The sequence below is a fragment of the Cetorhinus maximus genome, chromosome 22, assembly GCF_964194155.1.
Source record: "Cetorhinus maximus chromosome 22, sCetMax3.hap1.1, whole genome shotgun sequence".
Taxonomy (NCBI): domain Eukaryota; kingdom Metazoa; phylum Chordata; class Chondrichthyes; order Lamniformes; family Cetorhinidae; genus Cetorhinus; species Cetorhinus maximus.
The window spans coordinates 24,890,309-24,914,089 of record NC_135900.1 but is presented as its reverse complement, the minus strand read 5'-3'; the positions used below and the strand labels follow the sequence as shown (position 1 = coordinate 24,914,089).

Below are 23,781 nucleotides of genomic sequence, written 5' to 3'. Positions count from 1 at the left end.
CTAAACTCCCAGGATGTTGATAGTAGTGGATTCAATGATGGCAATGCCATTGAATATCAAGGAGAGATGGTTAGACTCTCTCTTGTTGAAGATATTCATTGCATGGCACTTCTGTGACGTGAATCTTACTTGCTACTTATCAGCCCAAGCCTGAACGTTGTCCAGGTTTTACTGCATATTGGTGCAGACATACCCACTTCTGATCTTATGATGAAAGGAAGGTCCTGCAACCTGGCTTAGTGCTCAACCCATTGCAGCTGTACCTTTTCTACCAATATAGGAAACTATGCCATCAACCTTAGAAAATGTATAATTTTCTTAAGAAATTACAATGCGAGACAGTGATAGAACCTCTACATGTTGTGGGTAATTTTAAGCTAGCCCACCCAGTGTGAAACTGACAGGATAAGACTGACTTCAATGGACCGCACAGAATCAAAATCTATTCTGTTCCCCAAAGCCTGACCATTCTGTTGAGTGTAAAATTGATGCCTGAACATATCCTATCCAACCTACGCCACATGGACTGCAGCGGTTCAAGAAGGCTGCTCACCACCACCTTCTCAAGGCAACTAGGGATGGGCAATAAATGCTAGCCCAGCCAGCGAAGCCCACATCCCATGAATGAATAAAAAAAAAATCCTCCACCAGATGAGTTAGGTTCAAATTCAACTAACATTGTTAATGGAGCTATGGGGAGTGGACCCTACAAAATCATAAATATTTTTTAATTGTGAAAGGTATTAAAAATGTTCCCAAGATCCCTGCTGGCCCATGGAGGGCCTGAACACCAGGTTTCTTTGGTCCTTTGAGTGCTTGGGTGCTCAATGGGATAACAAAAGGGAAAGTGGGGCAGAACTCTGGGAACAATACCTCATGCTTACACTGGGTCTGCACATACTGCGGGCAGAGATTGACTGTAGAGGGAACCATAGGGATATTCTGCAGCAATGCAGATGGAGTGAGACCTGAAGCAATATGGTTCCACCCTCATTTAAGAACTGGGCATTCACCAGGTGAAATGAGAGGGAAATCTCCCCTAATCACTTTCACTCTGGTTTTAGATTGTCCCAAAACTAACAACAGCTGGTATGTACCTAAGAATGCCAAGTGAGATTATTAAATTGGCAGTCATCATGAACATATCTCTGAATACAGGGGAGGTCCCATTGCACTGAATTCAAGCTAACATGATGCCTATTTTCAAAAATGACAAAAAATAAAATTTAGGTAATCATAGACCTGTTAGTCTTTCATCGGTGATTCGCAAAATAATGGAAGGGACATTAGGAACTTGAGGATTACCTATATGAAAGCAACCTACAGTGGCAGTCAATATGGTTTCAAAAGTGGGAGATGCTGCCTAAACATCCTCCCTTTTTTGTTACGAACTGTTAACCTAGAGAAAATTGGAAAACTATCTGATTAATGTACCTGGGATTCCAGGATGCTTTTGATAAAGCTCAGGATATAAAACAAGTTGAAGGAAGTGGATACTGTAGGTAGAAATCAAAAGTAGATATGGAACATATTGAATGAAAGGAAGCAGCAGAGGTTAGTTAAGGAAGTTAGCCCTGGCAGTATACTAAATGGAGTGTCTCAAAGATCAATGTCAGTATCTTTCCTGTGTCTCACTGATATAAAAATGGCATGGATTCAGAAAACAAACTCTGGAAGTTGGTCATATTTCTAGATGAAAACAAATTAGAGTAGAAACCTAGCCCAATTCAGAACTCAGAAACGACAGAAGAACATGAAGAAACTTTTTGAGTGGGCAAAACTACAACAAATCGCATTCAATAGAGATGAGTAGAAGATGTCACATAACAGAAAAAAAATTGGGAATACACTCAATGAAATATAAGTTTAAGTGGTTGTGGGAGAGGTTGAAACAGATTTGGGAGTAATACCAGAATAAACACTTACCATGTTGTTTCAATACAGAGCACAGATCAACATGGCAAATAGAATGCTAAGCAATATTATTAGATCAGTAGAATGGAAGTCCTAACAACATAATATTGAAGCTGCATTGTGGTTTGGTCAGGCTGCCTTCAGTTTTGGTTACCAAGGGACAAAGGAAACATTAAGCCCTGGAAGTGTTGCAGAGAAAGACCATTACTGGGCTCTAGAAAACTTGAGGAAGGATTTTAACTGGGAACAAAACTCATGTAGGCAGGCCAAATACTAACATATGTGACATGAGGCCAGGGTGATTGTAACTCCAGGGCCTCAAAAACTTGCTATCTTTCAATTGTCCATCCAAAAGGGGCAGAAAGCAATAGCTAGCTGATGAGTGGAAGTTTGGAGGCTGCCGGCTGACACCAAATGAAGACACGCTGGCAAAAAGGAACCCCTGTTTTCCTACAAGTAAAAGAACGGAAAAAAAAAAATTCTGGCAATAGTACTAAAGAACTTGCCACGCCCCTAGCCAAGCTGTTCCAGTACAGTTACAACATTGGCTTCGAACAGGCTATGAAAATTGCCCAGGTATGTCCTGTACACAAAAATCGAATTATCGCCCCAACAGTCTACTATCGATCATCAGTAAAGTAATGGAAGGGTCATCAACAGTGCTATCAAGCAGCATTTGCTTAGCAATAACCTGCTCATTAACATCCAGTTTGGGTTCTGCCAGGGCCACTCAGCTCCTAACCTCATTACAGCCATGGTTCAAACATGGACAAAAGAACTGAATTCCTGAAGTGAGGTTAGAGTGACTAACCTTGACATCAAGGCCACGTTTGACTGAGTGTGGCATCAAGGAGCCCTAGCAAAACTGGAGTCAATGGGAATCGGGGAAAAACTCTCTGCTGGTTGGATTCATACCTAGCACAAAGGAAGATGATATGGTTATTGGATGTCAGATTTGATGTGTTGGCGGCCAATCATCTCAGTTCCAGGATATCACTGCAGAAGTTCCTCGGGGTACTGTCCTCGGCCTGACCATCTTCAGCTGCTTCATCAATGACCTTCGGAAGTGGGGATGTTCGCTGATGATTGCGCAATGTTCAGCAACATTCGTGGCTCCTGAGATACTGAAGCAGTCCATGTCCAAATGCAGCAACACCTGGACAATATCCAGGTTTGGGCTGACAAGTGGCAAGTAACATTCGCGTCACACAAGTGCCAGGCAATGACCATCTCCAACAAGAGAGAATCTAACCATCACCCCTTGATATTCAATGGCATTGCCATCACTGAATCCCCCACTATCAACATCCTGGGGGTTACCATTGGCCAGAAACTGAACTGGACTAGCTGTATAAATACTGTGGCTACAAGGCAGTTCAGAGGCTAGGAATCATGTGACTCCCCAAAGCCTGTCCACCATCTACAAGCCATAAGTCAGGAGTGTGATGGAATATTCCCCACTTGCCTGGATGAGTGCACCTCCCACAACACTCAAGAAGCTAGACAGTGTCCAGGACAAAGCAGCCCGTTTGATTGACACCACACCCACAAACATTCACTCCCCCAACCACTGACACACAGTAGCAGCAATGTGTACCATCTACAAGATGCATTGCAGGAATTCACCAAGGTTCCTTCGACAACACCTTCCAAACCCACAACTACTACCATCTAGAAGGACAAGGGCATCAGATAGATGGGAACACCACCACCTGGAAGTTCCCCTCCAAGTCACTCACCGACCGTTCCTTCATTGTCGCTGGGTCAAAAGCCTGGAGCTCCTTTCCTAACAGCACTGTGGGTGTACCTATACCACATGGACTGCAGTAGTTCAAGAAGGCAGCTCACCACGACCTTTTCAAGGGCAATTAAGGATGGGAAAAAATGCTGGCCCAGCCAGCAAAGCCCACATCCCATGAATGAATTTTAAAAAATCTTCTCTATTCTGGCCAGAGTTAAAATTGCAGTCAGGGATCAATGACAACACTGGATGTATTTATATTGTATATTTAAAGAAACATAGGAACATCGAACTTAGGGGCAGGAGTAGTCCATTCGGCCCTTCGAGCCTGCTCCGCCATTCATTATGATCATGGCTGATCATCCAACTCAATAGCCTGCTCCCGCTTTCTCCCCATATCATTTGATCTCTTTTGCCCCAAGAGCTATATCTAACTCCTTCTTGAAAACATACAATGTTTTCGCCTCAACTACATTCTGTGGTAGCGAATTCCACAGGCTCACCACTCTCTGGGTGAAGAAATTTCTCCTCATCTCAGTCCTAAATGGTCTACCCCATATCCTCAGACTGTGACCCCCAGTTCTGGACTCCCCCATCATTGGGAACATCCTTCCTGCATCTATATAGTCTAGTTCTGTTAGAATTTTATAGATTTCTATGAGATCCCTCCTCATTCTTCTAAACTCCAGCGAATATAATCCTAACCGACTCAATCTCTCCTCATATGTCAGTCCTGCCATCCCAGGAATCAGTCGGGTAAACCTTCGCTGCACTCCCTCTCTAGCAAGTACATCCTTCCTCAGATAAGGAGACCAAAATATTCCAGGTGTGGTCTCACCAAGGCCCTGTATAATTGCAGCAAGACATCCTTGCTCCTCTACTCGAATCCTCTCGCTATGAAGGCCAACATGCCATTTGCTTTCTTTACCACCTACTGCACCTGCATGCTTACCTTCAGCGACTGGTGTGCGAGGACGCTCAGGTGTCATTGCACATTCCCCTCTCTCAATTTCTATCCATTCAGATAAAAATCTTCCTTCCTGTTTTTGCTACCAAAGTGGATAACCTCACATTTAGCCACATTATACTGCATCTGCCATGCATTTGCCCACTCACTCAGCTTGTCCAAATCACACTGAAGCATCTCTGCATCCTCCTCACAGCTCACCCTCCCATCCAGCTTTGTGTCATCTGCAAATTTGGAGACATTACATTTAGTTCCCTCATCTAAATCATTAATATATATTGTGAATAACTGGGGTCCCAGCACTGATCCATGCGATACCCCACTAGTCACTGCCTGCCATTCATAAAAAGACCTGTTTATTCCCACTCTTTGTTTCCTGTCTGCCAACCAGTTTTCTATCCATCTCAATACACTACCCCCAATCCCTTTAATTTTACATGCTAATCTCTTACGTGAGACTTTGTCGAAAGCCTTCTGAAAGTCCAAATACACCACATCCACCGGCTCCCTGTCATCAACTCTACTAGTTACATCCTTGAAAAATTCCAGTAGATTTGTCAAGCATGATTACCCTTTCGTAAATCCATGCTGACTCTGTCCAATTCTGCCACTGTTTTCCAAATGCTCAGCTATTAAATCTTTTATAATGGATTTTCCCTACTACCTACGTCAGGCTGACTAATTCCCTGTTTTCTTTCTACCTCCCTTTTTAAATAGTGGGGTTACATTAGCTACCATCCAATCTGTAGAAACTATTCCAGAGGCAATAGAATCTCAGAAGGTGACCACCAATATATCCACTATTTCTAGGGCCACTTCCTTAAGTACTCTGGGATGTAGATTATCAGGCCCTGGGGATTTATCGGCCTTCAATCCCATCAATTTCCCCAACACCATTTCCCTATTAATACTGATTTCTTTCAGTTCCTCCCTCTCACTAAACCCTGTGTTCCCCAACATTTCTGGTATGATATTTGTGTCCTCCTTTGTGAAGACAGAACCAAAGTATTTATTTAGTTAGCCATTTCTTTGTTCTCCATTATAAATTCCCCTGTTTCTGACTGCAAGGGACCTACATTTGTCTTCATCAATCTTTTTCTCTTCACATACCTATAGAAACTTTTACAGTCAGTTTTTATGTTCCCCACAAGCTTACTCTCGTACTCTACTTTCCCCTTCTTAGTCAATCCCTTGGTCCTCCTTTGCTGAATTCTAAACTGCTCCCAATCCTCAGGTCTGTTGTTTTTTCTGGCCAATTTGTATGCCTCTTCCTAGGATCTAATACTATGTCTAATTTCCCTTGTAGGCCATGGTTTGGCCACCTTTCCTGTTTTACTTTTGCGCCAGACAGGAATAAACAATTGTTGCAGTTCACCCATGCCTTCTTTGAATGTTTGCCATTGCCTATCCACCGCCATCCATTTAAGTAATACTTCCCAATCCATCATGGCCAACTCATGCCTCATACCATCGTAGTTTCCTTTATTAAGATTCAGGACCCTAATCTCAGAATCAACTATGTCACTCTCCACCTTGTTGAAGAATTCGATCATATTATGTCGCTCATCTTCAAGGGACCTCGCACAACTAGGTTGCCAATTATTCCTTTCTCATTACACAATATCTAGTCTAGGATAGCCTGTTCTCTAGCTGGTTCCTCAACGTATTGGTCCAGAAAATCATGCCGTATACACTCCAGGAATTCCTCCTCTACGGTATTGTTACTAATTTGATTTGCCCAATCTATATGCAGATTAAAGTGACCCACAACTCAGATGTTCCTTTATTGCATGCATCTCTAATATCCTGTTTATTGCCATTCCCAACATCACCACTACAGTTTGGGGGTCTATATACAACACCCCCTATCATTTTTTGCCCCTGAGTGTTTCTCAGCTCTACTCATACAGATTCCACATCGTCAGAGCTAATATCTTTCCTCACTATTGCATTAATTTCCTCTTTAACCAGCAATGCAACTCCACCGCCTTTTCTTTTTTGTCTGTCCTTCCTAAATACTGAATACCCCTGGATGTTCAGTTCTCATCCCTGGTCACCCTGCAGCCATGTCTCCGTAATCCTGACTATATCATACCTGTTTGCATCTATTTGCGCAGTTAATTCATCCATTTTATTGCAAATGCTCCTCACGTTAAGGCACAAAGCCTTAAGGCTTGTCTTTTTAACATTAATTGTCCTGTTCTCACTATTTTTCACTGAGGCCCTGTTTGATTCTTGCCCTTGGTTTCTCTGCCAATCACTTTTCTTACTCCCCTTTGTGTCTTTTGTTCTTGTCCTTGATTCCCCTTCCTCTGACTCCTTGCATCCCCCTGCCATTTTAGTTTAAACCCTCCTCAACCACTCTAGCAAATATTCCCCTGGAAGAAGATTTCCTGTCGAGTGGACCAGGTGGCCATGCATTGCAGTGGATGTCAAAGTCACCACAATCCTAATTTCTCTGGTTCCTTTCAGGGATCTGTAGGTGATATTTGTAGAATCTTGAAATCTGCTGCCCAGAGGTGAATCGCACAGGTAACTGATGCCATGTTTTCCAGTGGTAGATTTAAGGAAGTCTTAGAGGATGAAAGCAAGCTAGAGAGGCTGAGAGATGTCGGGAGGGTATTCCAGAGCTTAGGGACGAGGCAATTGAAGGTGCAGCCACTAATGGAGGAACAATTAAAATTGGGGATGCTCAAGAGGCCAGAATTAGAGCAGCCCATATATGTCAGAAAGTTGTGGGGCTGGAGGAGATTACAGAGATAGAGAGGGGCGAGGTCATAGAGGAATTTGAAAATAAGGATGAGAATTTTAAAATCAAGGTTGTTGCTTGACCAGGAGCCAATGTAGGTCAGCAAACACTGGTTGATAAGCAAACAGGACTTGCTGAGAGTTAAGACATGGGTAGCAGAGTTTTGGATGACCTCAGTCTTCCCAATATTTAATCGGAGAGCATTTTTGCTCATCCAGTACTATATGGCAGATAAGCAGTCTGATAATTTAACAGCAAAGGAGAAGTCGAGAGAGGCGACGGTGAGGTAGAGCTGGGTGTCGTCAGCGTACCTGTGAAAACTAATGCTGAGCTTTTGGATAATGTCGCTGAGGGGCAACACATAGATGAGAAATAAGAGGGGGCCAAGGATGCATCCTTGCGGCACACTGGAGTATGTGAATAATAGAAAAGCCTTTGCAAGTGATTCTCTGGCAATGATTAGATAAATAAGAATGCAACCAGGTGAGAACTGTTTCACCCAGCTGGACGACAATGGAGGGGTGTTAGAGGGGAATGGTGTGGTCAACCATGTCTAAGGCTGCAAATAGATTGAGAAGGATGAGGAGGGAAAGTTTATCTTTGTCACAGTGTTGAACACCCATGTGCACACTCTTATGTAATTACAATTCCTTACTCTCACCTTTTCGACTACTCCTACAGGGTGGTATTCTGTGCCTTAAGTAGAGGTTGAAGCAGGCTGCTCAAATCCTTGCTATGTCTGCGCAGATGCTCTTGGCCAATGTCCTCTGGGTTTGGAGCCTGAGATCTCCATGAATGACCGCACCACCTGTACACGCGCAGGAGTAGACTCGGCCATTGGGACAGGAGGCAGCATGGAGGTCTCTGATTGAAGGGGGTCAGAAGTGGAAGCGCTTTGAGCTGATGTCCCCATTTCCTTGTTCCCATTCTCCAGCTTCCCTCTTATGCCTCACCTGCACTTCCCTGCTAGCCAAAAGTTAGAGAGCACTTTGCTGCATTTCAATCAGCTGTTGAACAGTCAACAGTAAGGGAATCTTCATTGCTGTCTCAGCCTCTACAACTTACTCCTGCTTACTTCTTATGTATGAGGTACCATGGGCTGGATTTTATGGCCTCCATCCCTACTCCCTGGGGTCAGGTTGGCAGGTGGGGTGGACAAAATTGGGTGCCATGCTATGGACACTGTTCCTATTGTACACATGTCTGCCCTCGCCACAATTTTACCAGTGGTGAGGGAGGTGTCAGAAAGCTCGCCCGCTCATAGGTCAATTGAAGCACTTTAGTGACTAATTAATGACCAATTGAGGGCCTCCTCCCACCACCGGTGGGATTTAATCCGCAGCAAGAGAAGCCCATACCAAGTGTGCAGCCTGGCAGGTTTCATTGCTACGACTGGTGGCTGGCCAAAGGCGGGGGAGTGTACCTCTTTTAAGGACTGCTTGGGCACATCAGATTACCATCCCTGGCTCCCCCACCCAAGGTCTTCCTGCCCCTATGTTTTTCTTCCAACCCTGCACTGTCCACCCCTGCAACCCCAACTCCCTTGCTGGGACCTGGCAGCCTGGCATTGGCAAGGCCTCCCCCACTTACCTTTGCATCCCATTCCATCGACAATTGCCGTTGGGGACTGGGTACAGATGCAGCAGTGGCCACTGCTCCCAATGATGCTGTTGGGACCAGAGAGCTGCCAGCCATTTGGTTGGCCAGCAGCTCTCTGAGACATGACTTCTTCCTGGATGGGGACGGAAGTCTCACCCTAAGCCAGTTGTCCACTGAGGAGCTCACCCCTAACATTTACACCAGAGGTGGGGACTCTGCCTCACCCTATAAAATCCAGCCCCATGTGACAACCCAACTACCTGCTCTGGTGGCCCTATTGAGGAATGTACATCTGAACTGGTGGGTGATGTGCATGAGTCATGTGATGGTGCATCTGCAGAGTGAATGATCTTTTCTGAGGAGTATTTGTCCTTTTCCTGAACACCCAAAGGATGAAATGACATGTCAAGGTATGAGGTAATCATTGTGTACATGATCATATTACACTGGCTTGCCGACATCAAGAGAACATGAGTGACTGTTGTATTCCATCTAGCTGTGTGATATTTAATTCTGTCACCAGGTAACTTGGAGGCTCCCCACCTCTCTGTCCCAAGGCATGTCAAGACTTGGCTTATCTCCAGTGGCTCTGCCACTGCAGCTTCAAAATGGAGATGACTGGAGGGCCATCTCTGATCCTCTGCCTCTCTCCAGAATTCTGTGTTTTCTTCTGCAAGGAGGGAAAAAAGCAACTTATGAGTGTGAGAAATGGAATGAGAATGGATGGATAACATTTGTGAAGGATCACTGTGGGTGGTAGGTTTGACATTGCATAAAGATGAAGGTGAGTGTCAGTGGTGGATGATCAGGTGGGGATGTAAGTGCCTAGACAGAGAGGAATAGATGGAACTGCCAGGTATGTTGTTATGAGGAGTGAAATACAGGAGAAGCTTGGAAAAGAAAATGAGGGTGGGTGGGTAGTATGCACATCAATATATACTGAATGTGCCATGCCATTCCCTTCCTTGCCTTGATTATGGCATTAAAACTCTTCTCACAATGTAGCCAGTAGTGTGGTACTGGACTCCTGCTGCTAACATTCTCAGAAAATTCCAACCACATCTTCTTGCTTTCTGAAGCAGGTACCTTGTTCTCGTGGGCAGAAAACAGAATCTTTCTGTAGATTCTTACAGGCCGCATATCATATCTAGGGAGGTGTCGATGAAGCATGTTCTTGCAATGTTGTGCATCTATTGCTCCAGGTTATGGCTCTGGGCAACCACCTGTACAAAGCTTCAAGTCTCATCCTAGCAGGATCCCTTTAAATAGTTGAACTGAAATAGACTGAAATGTGTCGTCAATGCGGCCATTCGCCCTAATCAGTTTGGCAATTCAGAAGAAATTGCAGGGCTGTTTTAAAAAAAAACTGACAAATATGCTGCTGAAACTTCTGAGTTCCCTGTGCTCTGCTGGGCTCCTCCATTGCAAGAAGGTTAAAATTCAGCTCAAAATCTCTGAAGTTATTCATGGAGGAGTTGCATCCTGTGATAGGGAGAAGCTATAAATTCCCATGAGAAAATGTAGTATAAGGATCAAATGGAGTCCCTTATCTGAAATTTTCTTTGTGATTATCAGTCCATTAAATCTGAAAAAAGTTTGAAGCTGTGTGAGATTTCCTTTCTATGCCGTATTCATGGAACATTAATCTGGTTTATTTTAAACCAATTGGCCAAGAGTTTCCACTTTGGACATTATCTGTCATCCAGGCATAAATTGTACTCAAAATTATTAAGAAGTTTTTTTTGCTCAGGTTTCTGTTGAAACTCATTTGCATATGCAAGTAAAATTGACCTTGACTTGGTGCAATCAAGCAGTATTTTAGCACATACACTTTAAAATTTTTTTTGTTTAAAATATTCCTGATATAAAATATTCCTTGATATATTTGAGCGGTAACCTGGGGCAGTTTTATTGAGACAGCTGCAAATGGGTTTATCACAAAAAATAAACATTTTTAATCAGGATGTCAGGTGCGCCACCTGTGAGTAACCTGTTTTTAAATAACTGAAAATGACTTTAAAAAACTATGCACAGCAATTTACTAGTTATACTGTTTTACAGAAGTCAATTTCTTATGAAATTTAAAAGAAAACCAAAAACTTCTAAAATGTGCCTATTAGTGTCCTTGCACAAAAAAACTTTACTTTAAAGAGCCCCTTCAAAGTCCTGTAAACTGACTCAATTTGAGAATCACAATCATGATTCATTTGATCAACAGCATAGCCAATTTGTGGACTCTAAGCACAATATTTTTAAACTAGGGTGAAAGATTTGCAGAAACTCAATTTGCACTTGAAATTTCTCAATCTTTTGCACTGGTTTGGTTGATTTCAGGTGAATTCTGCTGAAAATCTAGTACAGGAAAGTGGAAAATCCTGTCCTGATTATGCTTATGTGTTCTCTCACTCACTCAGTTTTCCAGAACTGCTTCATTCAGTTCAGGGTCATGGGGTGTCACAGCCTATCCTGACAGGCAAGGGTGCTAGGCGGGGTACACCCAGGCCATCACAGGACACACACTTACACACTGGAGGACAATTTACCATAGCCAATCCACCTAATCAGCATGGCTTTGGACAGTAGGAGGAAACAAGAGCACCCAGTGGAAAACCACGCAGAACCTGGGTCCCTGGAGCTGTGAGTCAACAGTGCTAACCATAAACCCCACTTATATGCTAATATTGCAAGTAGTAAGCTGAGTAAAAGTGGGGTAGGTTTAACTTCTATTGCCAGAAGGAAATTGGTGATAGTGAAATGGCTGCCCATTATACACACTGCCTGATTTTACTTTGCATTCAATGCAATGGAAAGGAAAATTTAGTGGGGTATATAAAGGCTGGCCAATCCACTATTGCCAGTTTTCCCCTGGCTGTACAAATTAAAATCTTCCCCATTAAATATGTAAATAAATCCTCAACAAGGCTTAATAATTAGTTTAAGATGTGCATAGAGACAGAATAATACACCTGTCTCATCAGTAAAGTGCATTATTAAACCCTAGTTAGAACACAGCAACAGTGGTTGTATAAGCTTGTAATGTGAACCCATTCCTTTTCCACCCCAACTTCCTTGCATTTTAGCTTTTAATTTTATATCTGCTGCATTTTTGGTCATTATGCCTCTTACTTTTTTTTGTACATGTACTTACTGTATCTTTTCACTCACCACTACTTGTAATTTTTATTGTGTTTTCTGTATGTATCACTAATAATCTTTTACATTATTTTACTTTTAATGGTATCCATTAAGTATTTTGTGTGTCTTTTAACACATTACTTCCCTTTCTGGGACTGATATGTTTGTTGATGCTCTTCCCCTACTTTATCCCTTTTTCTCTTATTCCGGCCTTACTCTACTAATCTTCAGCCTGATGAAGGGTAAAAATCTGAAATGTCATAACCTGTCTTTTCTCTTTATAAATGCGGATTGGCCTGCTGTGTATCTCTAAACATTTTATGTTTTTATTTAAGATTAATCTAATTAAAGATTTCAATGTTTTGCAATGTTTTTCTTTCATAGCAAAAATAGATTTGGTTTTGCTGAACACTTACTTTTTCTTCAATCTTCTATCTTTTTCTGCTTGTGTTCCTAGTTTTCCCAGTCCAAGGGAATCTGGATTACCAATCTCGACATCGAAAATACCTGCTGAAAGGAAGTGTGTGGTCAGGGTAAAAGGAACAGAATGATCAATATGTTTAGCCAAACGAGTATTTATGTCATATTTCTGAAATAAAGGCAACATTTTATTTATTTTGTGCTTGTTAGTCTGAGGGATACAGGCAAGAGTTGATCATGCTTTCAAACTCTGCCTACAAGATCACTAAATTATTTGTGAAACATGATTTTCATTGTCCATATGGTCCACAGTGATACTGGATTGATGCCGATGTTATATTGTAATTCTGTGTTTTTGAAAATCATTTGAACTGTGAGTGAGTGAAGTGTAAAAATTTAGAGGAGTGTGGAGTTCACAGGAGCTCAGTGCAAGAACGAGTTTAGACAGAAGGAGAGTACACAGTCCTTGCGAATGGTATGCTTTGGATGGCATAAGGCACTTTTGAAATCATGGCCAGGATTTTTCAGTCGGCGGGCAGGGGCGGGAGTCATAAAATGACATGCGATGACACCGGGCGTGCATCCTGACGTCATCGTGCTTTTTCGTTCGGCAGGCATGTGCCGGAGTCGGCTACACACCCACCGATAATTAAAAGGCTTTTTAAGGCCATTAACCAAGTAATTAATGTCAAATTTACGCTGCCCGTCCAACCTCATGGTTGGTAGGCAAACGAAAAGGCCAAGCGGCCGTTACATTTTTTAGGTAATCTCATCCACGAGCGGGATGAGGTTTCTGAAAGCTTTTATGAATTAAATGAACAGTTTTCCTGAAAAATAAAAACATGTCCCATCTCATGCTCCGTGCCTTAGGGAGATTGAAGTGCTCTTTCGCACACATGCTCGCGAAAGAGTGCTGGCCCCCACTCTCCCTCCTCCCACTGCCCACACAGGTAGCGCTGAGTGCTACCGCTTGCGGATTTTGCTGGGTGGGCCTTAATTGGCCCGCCTCCATAAAATGGCGATGCGGAGCTGATCGCAGGCGGCGGTTGGCTCTGCGACTGCCCCCGCCTGCTCCCGGCAAGACTGCCCGATGCAGGAAAAATTCAGGCCTATGTGTATTACTTCTTCCCAAGATGTGATGGATGAAGAAGTTCCTTTGCCTGCAATAAATTCATGCATTAATAATAAGCAACAATAATGGAGATAGACAAAGATTGAACAGAATGTTTGATTGGAAAAGCATGAGCTGATGTATATATAATTAAATTACAGCAGAACTGTGCTAATCATTGGTTCTCTTATGTATCCTTAGAATAAACAAGCCCAGTTGGGGCAAAAGAGGCTGCTGAAAATAAAAAAAACATCATTAAACTGCACTCTTACTTGCACTCCTAGACCAGACACAGTCAATAGGGATAACTAAGATAATGCAGATGAGGAACAAAAACAGAAAATGCTGGAAAAACTCAGCAGGTATGACAGCATCTGTAGAGAGAGAAAAACAAAGTTAACGTTTCAAGTCCGTATGATCCTTCTTCAGAGTGAAGAAGGGTCATGTCGGCTCGAAACGTTAACTTTTTTTTTTCTCTCTCTACAGATGCTGTCAGACCTGCTGAGTTTTTCCAGCATTTTCTATTTTTGTTTCAGATTTCCAGCATCCGCAGTATTTTGCTTTTATATTAATGCAGATGAGGACTAGCTGACAGTTTCTCCAGGGGTTCACAATTGAAACATAGGGCTGAATTTTCGTCTCCTCATGGAGGTGGGAATTGGCTTGCAAAACACAGAATATAGTTCTTTTTGCAGGAAAAACAGTTTTCCTGTGCCTTCCCAACTCTGTGCCATTTTTGTGTGGCCCTTTCGAGGTTCGGGAAGGCCATGGGTGGAAAATGCACACACACCTCTTCCAAAGTCGGATGCCCCGTTGTTAGGACCACTATAAAATTGTATTGCCTCCTATACACTATTTTTGTATGCTGTTGCAGGTTCTTGAAGCCCCAAAAAATGTACCTCCTCACAGGGTTTGTGACTACTGCTCAGAAGTCAGGAACATTCTGATAGGTATGTGTAAAATGCTATGACACCTTCAAATGCCACTATTGTAACCTGTGTTGTAATGTAGATGTGTTTTTAATACAATGATTCATCATAGGCCTCTGTCCTGCAAAGGTAAATTGAAAACACTTATTGGAGTATTTTTCCCAACAGGGAAAGGGCCACAATGCATTGAAAACTGTAGAAAAATTGTGCTGGGAAACTCCCCTGTCGTGTTTTTTACTGAAATTTAAATGCCCATTTTTGAAAAAAATGGCCCTGCTTGTTAATAGTATGTTAATTATATTGCTTATATTGTTAAGATAGACAGGTAGAGGGCATTGTTTAATTAAGTAGTTTGATCACAAATAGGGACAGCTGGGGCACTAGGTTTTGGGGGAGAGGCATGAGACTGAACAAAATCAATAAACTCTCTTGGTAAAGAGGAACTTTGTGTCTTGGTTTTGACTTCACCAACTGGCCTGGATACTGTTAGCATGTTAAAAAAAATAAGCATCTGCTCCCCTCCATTGTACGACAAGCAATCTGCTTTGAAATGGAACTGTAACAATGATCTGTTCTTCCAATTTCAGGGTCCTGTAGCTGCAATCAAATGATTTGACAGCTGTGGCTGTTATGAATACATTGTTGTTCAGGGGAATAATTGGTAGTTTAAAGAGGTTGTATAAACATAACCTGCCTTTGATATGGTTTCTGACTACATGGTTGATTACACAACTTTAAGGGAAACTTTTTTTCTCTAGGAGTGCAGTTTGTTTGCAGTATCAATATTAGAGGTTTGAATGACAGTTTTATTAGATTGTTACAGGTGCATTTAAAATAATTCCCATTGTTATTTCATGGTTCCTGAGGACTGTACATAGTACATAAAGGGTGAGTGGCTATGGAGAACATATTGGGGTACGGAGGGAGCATGGGGTAGCATGGGGATCTAAGAGGGCATGGAGGGGGAATGGGGAACATGAGAGGACATTGAGGGGAAATGGAGTGGCATGGGAGATCTGAGGTGGATGGAGGGGGCATGATAAATCTGAGGCAGAAGGGGGTGTATGGGGATATGAGGGGGCATGGAGGGGGGCAAAGAGGATATGGGGTACATGGAGGGGTATGATGGTGGGTGGGGCCATAAGGGGGTGAGATTTAAGAGGCATAAAAATTATATCGGGAGCTGGGCTTCTGTCTCCAAGAACTGAGGCAGGCCTTCTAACCAGCTCGCCTCCACAACCACACTCCTTCCGTACTCCATCGCAGCTCACAAACTGCGCCACAAACTCAAAACCTGTGTGAAAAAACAAAAATCCCAGGAAAAGTAATTCATGAGTTGGAAGTTGGGAAAGGACCTGACTCTTGTTTTGCAGCTCCGACATGAAAATCTGGCATATAGTCTCCTATGGAAATAACTCCAGAGATGGATTTGGAAAGGATTTTATGCTCTTTAAACCCTGTTATACAAAGTGATCTGGATCTTCCCTGATGCTGCATTATATCACAAATTTCCCATTCAGCCACTAGCACTACATTTCCAGTAAATTAGAAATGATGGAATCCTCATTAGAAACCCTATTTTGTTATCTTCACAAATGATTTGCTAAATTATCCTGGATGGCAACGCTCCCAAGGGTAGACCTGAAATCTTAAGATGAAAAAGAGAAAAAGATTTCTGAGAAATAAATAGAACCAGAGTTATAGTCAAAGACTGTCTAACACAAAGCTGTGACAACATCATATTAAGATTCCTTTAACCCCTCTGAAACCTGGTCCTAGTAGACATTCCTATTTTGTACAGGTACTTCTCAGATGAGGATAGTTAAGGACAAAAATACCAGGGTTTAGGACAGGTGACATCATTCACTTTGAACCCCCTTGTTTGCATGCTTGCACTTTTAATTGGAAGGGGACTTCCTCTTCCTGCCTTTGCATCCAGGTCAATTTGGGTTACACTTTACATGAGGCAGCAACTCAGGGCATGCAGGTTCCATCCCAAATTTCTCTCCTGCCCCTCTTGCAAAACTGCTTCCAGTTCAAGCCCAGGAACTTTGGGGCCTCTGCTATAAATATAAATATAAATGAGAAAAACGGGAAGGGGGAAAAAGGGTGGAATTCTCAAAAAAAGTGTTGATTACTCCTTTTGTGAATACAAAAAGCATTCAAAACAAAACTGGAGAATTAGAATCGGAACTCTGGACATGCTATTAAATGATTCTATCACAGTGGTAGAACATAAAGATGTTCTAGGTTAGTTAAGACAGAATCTACACAGTAGAGTTGAGAAATAGGAAAAGAAATGATACAATTCTATGTGCATTACGGGGAAACAAGGTAGAGGCAATGAATTAAAAGCAGAGATCTGCAGACAATGCAGAGAAATGAAAGAAGGACAGGATATTATGAGTTTATTTTAACTATCACTAGATAGATTGGAATAAAGGTAACACAGGTGGTCAAAGGAGGGAATGTTTTTGGAATGCATCCCAGGCTGCTTCCTAGGTCGATGGGTGGAATTGTCACAGACTTGCACGAAGTGCAGTAGCGGGTGGGAAAAAAGATGTCTTCTTGCCTTTCAGGGCCATGTCTTCTGAGCAGCAGTCTTGGGATGCAAGCACTGAGGGTTGTTCGTGTGGCTGCACTTTAAATATGGCAGCTCGATGTGATGAAGCGGCGAGGTAATGATGTGGAGGGCGAATGAGAGCCCGCCCGCCCGCCATCGAAACGGCGTGTTTCCTGGGAATGCATGTTTAATGAGGCAGGTTTGGGATGATACAGCATGAAAAACCACCATTGCAGCCGGCAGGTAAATAAGCTGGAACATCCTTACGTTCTACCACTGAGATAGAATCACTTAATAGCACTGGCATCCTAACCCCTATATTTATTTCCTCATCTCTCCTGAAAATCTTAAAACTAGAAACATTATATTCCCAGTCCTGTCCATACGTAAACCATGTTTACATTAAAGTTACTATATCATAATACTCCAGGGTCTGAATTTTCTGGTCGGCGTGCGGGGCCAGGCCCCGCTCGCTGACGCGCAGTGACGTTGGGCGTCCATCCCGACGTCACTGCACATCATTCCGATCTTCAGCTCGTCGGGCTTGCACTGAAGTTGGTTGCGTGCCCGTCGAACTGTCAAAGGCCTCTTAAGGCCATTTAAAAACCAATTGAGCTGATTATCCGGGCTGCCCGTCCAACCTTAACGTTGGCGGGCAGGTGAAGAGCCCAGGTGGCCTTTGCATTTCTTATGAAACCTCAGCCACGGGTGGGGTTTCATGAAGGGTTTATAAATTTAATAAAAATTTTAAATAAAATTCGTAGACATGTTCCAGCTCATGTGACACTGTCACATGAGGGGACATGTCCAAATAATTTTTAAAAACCTTTTTTTCAGTTTCCACAATCGCTTTAATCTCCCTGAGGCACGGAGCTGCCTCAGGGAGATTTCTGTGCTCTTTCGCGCATGCACAACAGAGCGCAGGCCCCGAATCTCCCTCCTCCCCGGCCCACACAGGGAGCGCTGAATGCACCTGGGTGCGCATCACAATTAAGGTCTGCCCACGTAAAATGGCGGCGCGCAGCTGATTACAGGTGGTGATCAGCTGCTCGCCTGCCCGCACCCACTCCCGCCCAGCCCACACGGCGGGGAGGAAATTCTTCCCCAGGGTTACAATTCTAATTCTCCAGTTGTGTGGGTGGTGAGTGGTGTGATAGTCAGGATGAGTTTATGATCTGCAGGGCAAATGAAGGTGTGTGTGAGAGAGTGAATGGTAATGTCCCTTGACTGACAGCGAAGGAGATCCCTGTGGATGTGTGACGGGTTTGAGAGTGTGTGAGTTGAGAGTGATGAGAAGAGTGACTTACCCTGGTGGAACAGAGAAGATCATTCATCCTTTTTTGGCACTGGGTGGCTGTCCTCTTCTTCAGGGTGTTGGCGCTGACCACTGATGCCACTGCCTCCCATGCTGGATTGGTAACCTTGCTTGCTGGTCTTCGCCCAGAGCGGGAGTAGAGGACATTGTGGCGGGCCTCCACTGTCTCCAGTAGGCGCTCAAAAGAGACATCACTAAAATTGGGGGCAGTCCATCAGTTCCTAGCAGCTCCCTATTCCTTGAAGAGTGCTCGCTCTAGGCAGTGGTGCCCTTTAAATATAGCGCATGGTTTACTGAAGGCCTCAGGTGACGGTGGGGTGGGTGATTCAGAGACTGCCCCGCCAGCAATCTGGCATGTTTTCCGGGAATTAATTATCAATAAGTTGGGACTGGATGCAGTGGGTGCCCACCATGAAGTTCTCCACCCCCACTCTGAGCGAAGACCAGCAAGCAAACCCATTACATAACCACAGGGATCTCATCCCATCCATGGCACCACTCACCACACACACACACTTGCCAGGCATCCTTGTTATCTGGCCTGGCAGGTGTCCTGCTCACACCCTCTCCATCTGTATTCATGCTGGACAAGCTGGCGCACAACAAAAGGGTGAGGTCAAAAACTGGTGGAGGTCTTCACTGCCTTGAAAATAGAGTCATCTAGCTGGCCAGTGACGATCTGGACCATTCCTGTGTTGACGGTGAGGCCGGCAGTGTGCAACCAAGTGAGGATCCAGCAGTGCCACATCCATCAGACAACCATGCTGTGAGTGATTTCCCCTGTTCCGCAGTCCCCTGCCATGCACTAATTATCTCTCCTTGCTTTTGCAGGCACATCTGGGAAGCAGCCAAGGGGGTCCACGATCCAGGTCTTTGAGTCAAGCCCTGAAGAAGCATCGGAAGAAGAATCTGCCAACCCTGTAGCCTCTCTGGGCTCTGGAAGACATCAGGGATCTGAGGCCTACTGAGAATGTAGGAATCATGGACAATCCCTGGGAATTGTGTGCAGGCCTGCAGGATGCATTTGTGGTGGTCGTCCACCAGCTGAACATCCCGCGAGTGGAAGTTGATGTAGTTGACCACTTGTTGCCATGTAGATCTGAGCGCCACATGAATGCAGTCAATTACATCCTGCACTGTGGGAAACCTGAGACCTGTGCAAATCCCAGCGCTCGTGCTTCTTGGCTTGCCTGATCCTAGGTGAAATACACAAAGCTGTGTGCCTTCGCAAATATGCTGTCCGTGACCTCCTGGATGCATTTGTGTGGAGGCTTGCGAGATCCCACAGAGGTCACCTGTGGAGTCCTGAAAGGAGCCACTGGCGTAAAAATTGGACGCCATGGTCACTTTCACAGCCACTGGCAGTGGATGCTCTCCATTTTCCTGTGGCACCAAATCCTGCAACAGGTGGCCGATGTGACCGACCAGTTCCCTAGACACGCGCAATCTTTGGCAACACTGGTTCTTGGTCATCTGTGTGAATGACAAGGGCTGCCTGTAGACCCTGGGTCTAGCTAGGCGCCGACCAGCGACAGCTTGCTGTGGCTCTTCAGCAGCGTGCGCAGGAGCCCCATCGCCCCTTTTTCTTGAGGGTGCTGCTCCTGCCTCTGCCCAGCCAGGCATCTCTGTCGCTCCCTTCTCCTTCGTCTCCGCTCCCTGTATGCCATGAGACATACAGCTAGGTCATCAGGCTCCATGCTTCTGATGTACTCCTCCTGTTGGATGAAAGAGAGAAACACATGGGTTAGCATGGGTGTACTAAGGACGTCTCTTGATTTAGTCTGAAGGCCCCTTAACGCATGCCGGAGAGTGCTGGCCACCACTTGGATGGCTAGAGTTTAGTGCACTGCATGGCTGCCTGAAACCCCACCCACCTCCGCCCGGATCTACCTGACCAGTTGGCAGCAGCTTTGCTTACTGGACTACATACTGTGCTCTCAGCTCAGGCGCAGGCATTCTCCCAACCCACATGCAAGGCCGTGCTGTTAGCTTGAACCATGGGGGAGACTGGTCCAAAACTGAATGAAGACATTGCAAGGGGCTGTGTGCACCTCTACTAGGGACTGTTCCATGGCCAGCTTTCACAAGGAGATTGTACAACTAGCCCAGTTGTCTAATTGTTTTGCAGTCCACTAAAATACTCATTAGTTTGCAGTCTGTGCCCGTGGGGTGAAAAGTTCAGGAGCACTTTCATGCCTCTGCATTGCTTGAGCGGGCAGGTAAGCTAGAGGCTCAACTCCAAGCATGTCAATGTGGCTGCACCTGAACTGTCTCAGCTGTTGAGGAATGGTCATTTATACCAGGTTTCCCTAATGCGTTGCTGCTTTCCTCCCCCTGCTAGTATTTGTACTACCATCAGGCTATGCTGACTTGCCTGCTACCCCCCAACTCGACCCAACCCCAACTTTTGTCCCAGCATTGCACTGTCAGCCAGCCGGGAAAAAGCGACTTGCTTGTGCCCTCGCCTGAATGCGCGGTGCCTCTTCCTTGAAGTCACTGGGCGACCCTTGTAAGTGCTATGCAATGTTAGTGTGCACTAACCTCCAAGTTCCTCTCGAAGCTCAGCTCGCAAGGTGCACGCCTTCTAAAAGCTGTTGTGAAACACATTGGCATGCAATCATGCCAACGTGCCCAGATGATCCAGCATGGGGGACTGATTCCGGTGAGCAGGGCTTATAATTATATGTTTCCAATGGGCCGTGGCAGGAAATGTGGCCAGCCATTGATGGGTGGAGTGGACAATTGTAAACTGGTTTCACGATGTTGTGAAACCAAGTTTTGGCCTTCTCGCCATATCGTCCGCTCACGCCCACGGGGACGGAAAATTACGGCCAGCATGTTTCTAGTCTAACAAGAAAATTGAAGTTTCATTTGATTTCGTTCTGGAAAAAAGTGAGGCAAGTAATAGTTCTGATAATTTGAAACAATTGGGAAATAACCACAACATAGTTATATTTAGTGTATAATTAAAAAATGTTCATGAAGAATCAAAGACAAGGGAGCTGGGAAACAGGGAAAAGACATAGCGCGGTGAGATAAGAAGGGGTCTGGCCCACTTTACCTGGGAGAAAAGTTAGCACAACAGCATGACTGATCAACAGTAGAAAGTATTCAAAGATGAAATACAAAATAAATATATTCTAATAAAGCAACAAGTGGATACTTCAAGGAATGTAGTTCCATGGGCTGAATTATCCCCCCCCGTCAGACACGCTTCCGATTGGTGCCCCCGATCGGAGGTGCGCCACCATTTTACCCAGGTGGGCCAATTAAGGCCCGCCCAGCTTGACGTCCGCACAGAAGCGCTATGCACTCCCTGTGCGGGTGGGGGGCAAATTCCAATATTGAGAGAGCACTCTTTCGCGCATGCGCACAAAAGAGCGCACTCATCTCCCTGAGGCTAAGTGCTGCCTCAGGGAGATCGGCTGTACATGTAAAAAAGATAAAAATAGAAAAATAAAATTTCCCTTGCATGTCCCCTCATGTGACAATATCACATGAGTTGGGACATGTCCATAATTTTTACAAAATCTTTATTAAAATTTTTAAAAGCCTACATGAAACCTCATCCCGCTAGTGGATGAGGTTTCATGTTTTTTCTAGTTCCCGCCGAGGCTCCTGGCCTGCCCGCCAATAAGGTTGGACGGGCAGCTCCTTTAATTATTTAACTGACCCTGCCAATTGGTCATCGACGGGTTGGTGGGCGCACAGCTGATATCGCTGCGCTCCCGTCTTCTTGAAAATTTAAATTGGGCGCGGTGACGTCGGGAGTTCCCCCCAACGTCACCGCTCATCATTTTACGAGTCAGCGAGCAGGCCCCGCCCCCACTCGCCAACTCGTAAAATTCTGCCCCATGAATAAGTGCCTAAAAACATACTGAAACTGAAAAGAGAGGTAGCTTATAAAAATAGGGCAAACAAATTCAAAAGGAATTCATAAGTAATATAAAAGTAATTTTTAAGGACTTGTTTAAGGATAAAATGTAAAAGAACAGTTAAAGGAGGATAGGAACATTCAGGTGAAGGATTAAGGTATGGTAGAAATGGTTAGACAATATTTTGCATTTTTTTTTACAACTTATGGTGGAAGCTTGGATATTTGATTATTAGAAGAGGATATGGAACAATTGTTAAGGATAAAGGAGCTGATTCTGAAAAAATAGCAGAGCTCAAAGTGGATAAGTCACCAAGTCCTAATGCCTTGCATTGTAGATTGTGAAAGAATCTATAGAGGATCTGGCCACAGTTTTACAATTGAGCACGGCACTTGTGCTTTTCGCCTGGAGAGTGGCCAATTTAACACCCTCATTCAAAATAACAAGATTATTTACACTATGTTATCAAAGTCTAAGAGCAGATTTAGGTGAGGTTTAAGACTTATAAAAAGTTTAGATAAAGTGAATAGAGTACCATCGATGAAACACTCCAGTTATGTGGAGATTCTAGGGACTTTGAGGTTGTTCTTAAAGCAGAAAAGGTTAAAGGGAGATTTTATATAGATTTTAAAAACCTCAAAGGGCTTTTTTTTTAGAGTAAATAATGAGAAACTGCTTTCAAAGGTGGAAAAAACAGTTTTTCACAATGAGTTGTTATGACCTGGAATACTGCCTGAAAGGGAGGAATGATTCAATAAGAACTTTCAAAGGGAAACTGGATAAATATTTGAACAGGAAAAGATTGCTGGGTTATAGGGCAAGCGCAGGGGAATGGGACTAATTGGATAGCTCTTTTGAAGAGCAGTTATAAGCACAATGGGCTAAAAGGTCTCCTGTCCTGTATCATTTTATGATTCTATGACTCTAGGGAAAGATTATTTCTTAAAATTGTGGAATCAGTGATGACGGTTCGTCAATTTCAAATTATAACTATCCAGATGGAAGGCCATAGAGCAATGTTTTCTATTTCCTTTGTGAAAAATATTAAAATATCAAATTCACTTGATCAGCTATAAGTATTATTTCTGTTTATTTTAATCAGGAAAACTGTTTTCAGGTTGCCTTGCTGAGGAGGTATTGAACCAAATAGAACTAGTTTTAATTTAGGTTTTATTTCAGTTGTGCCCTAACAATAAACACTTCTATCTCTCACTAAGCAAGGATGAATGGTTTAAAGAGAACTTTTGAAAATAATCTCATTTATTAGCCTATTCCTCATAAACAGAAAGTTGTAGCATCAAAACACCACAATTGCAGCAATTATGTTTCTCTAAATTGGGCTGACTAAGTGGATAATAATATTCTTCTTTCCAGCAATGCAAATTAAAATTTTAAAATTAGTTAGAATGAAAACAAAATGTATACACAAAGTTCTTTTATAAAATGAAAAAAATTATTAATTC

The 23,781-nt window shown here is 43.7% G+C and overlaps 1 protein-coding gene across 1 annotated transcript in view; it reads right to left on the bottom strand.

Annotated features, from left to right (window-relative positions):
- Positions 1–23,781, bottom strand: part of ppfia2 (PTPRF interacting protein alpha 2) — a 373,178-nt gene that overhangs the window by 121,366 nt on the left and 228,031 nt on the right. The window contains exon 18 of the mRNA XM_078567936.1: positions 12,522–12,615. Within this exon, the coding sequence (XP_078424062.1) occupies positions 12,522–12,615 (94 nt within the window). The remainder of the gene's footprint in view (positions 1–12,521; positions 12,616–23,781) is intronic.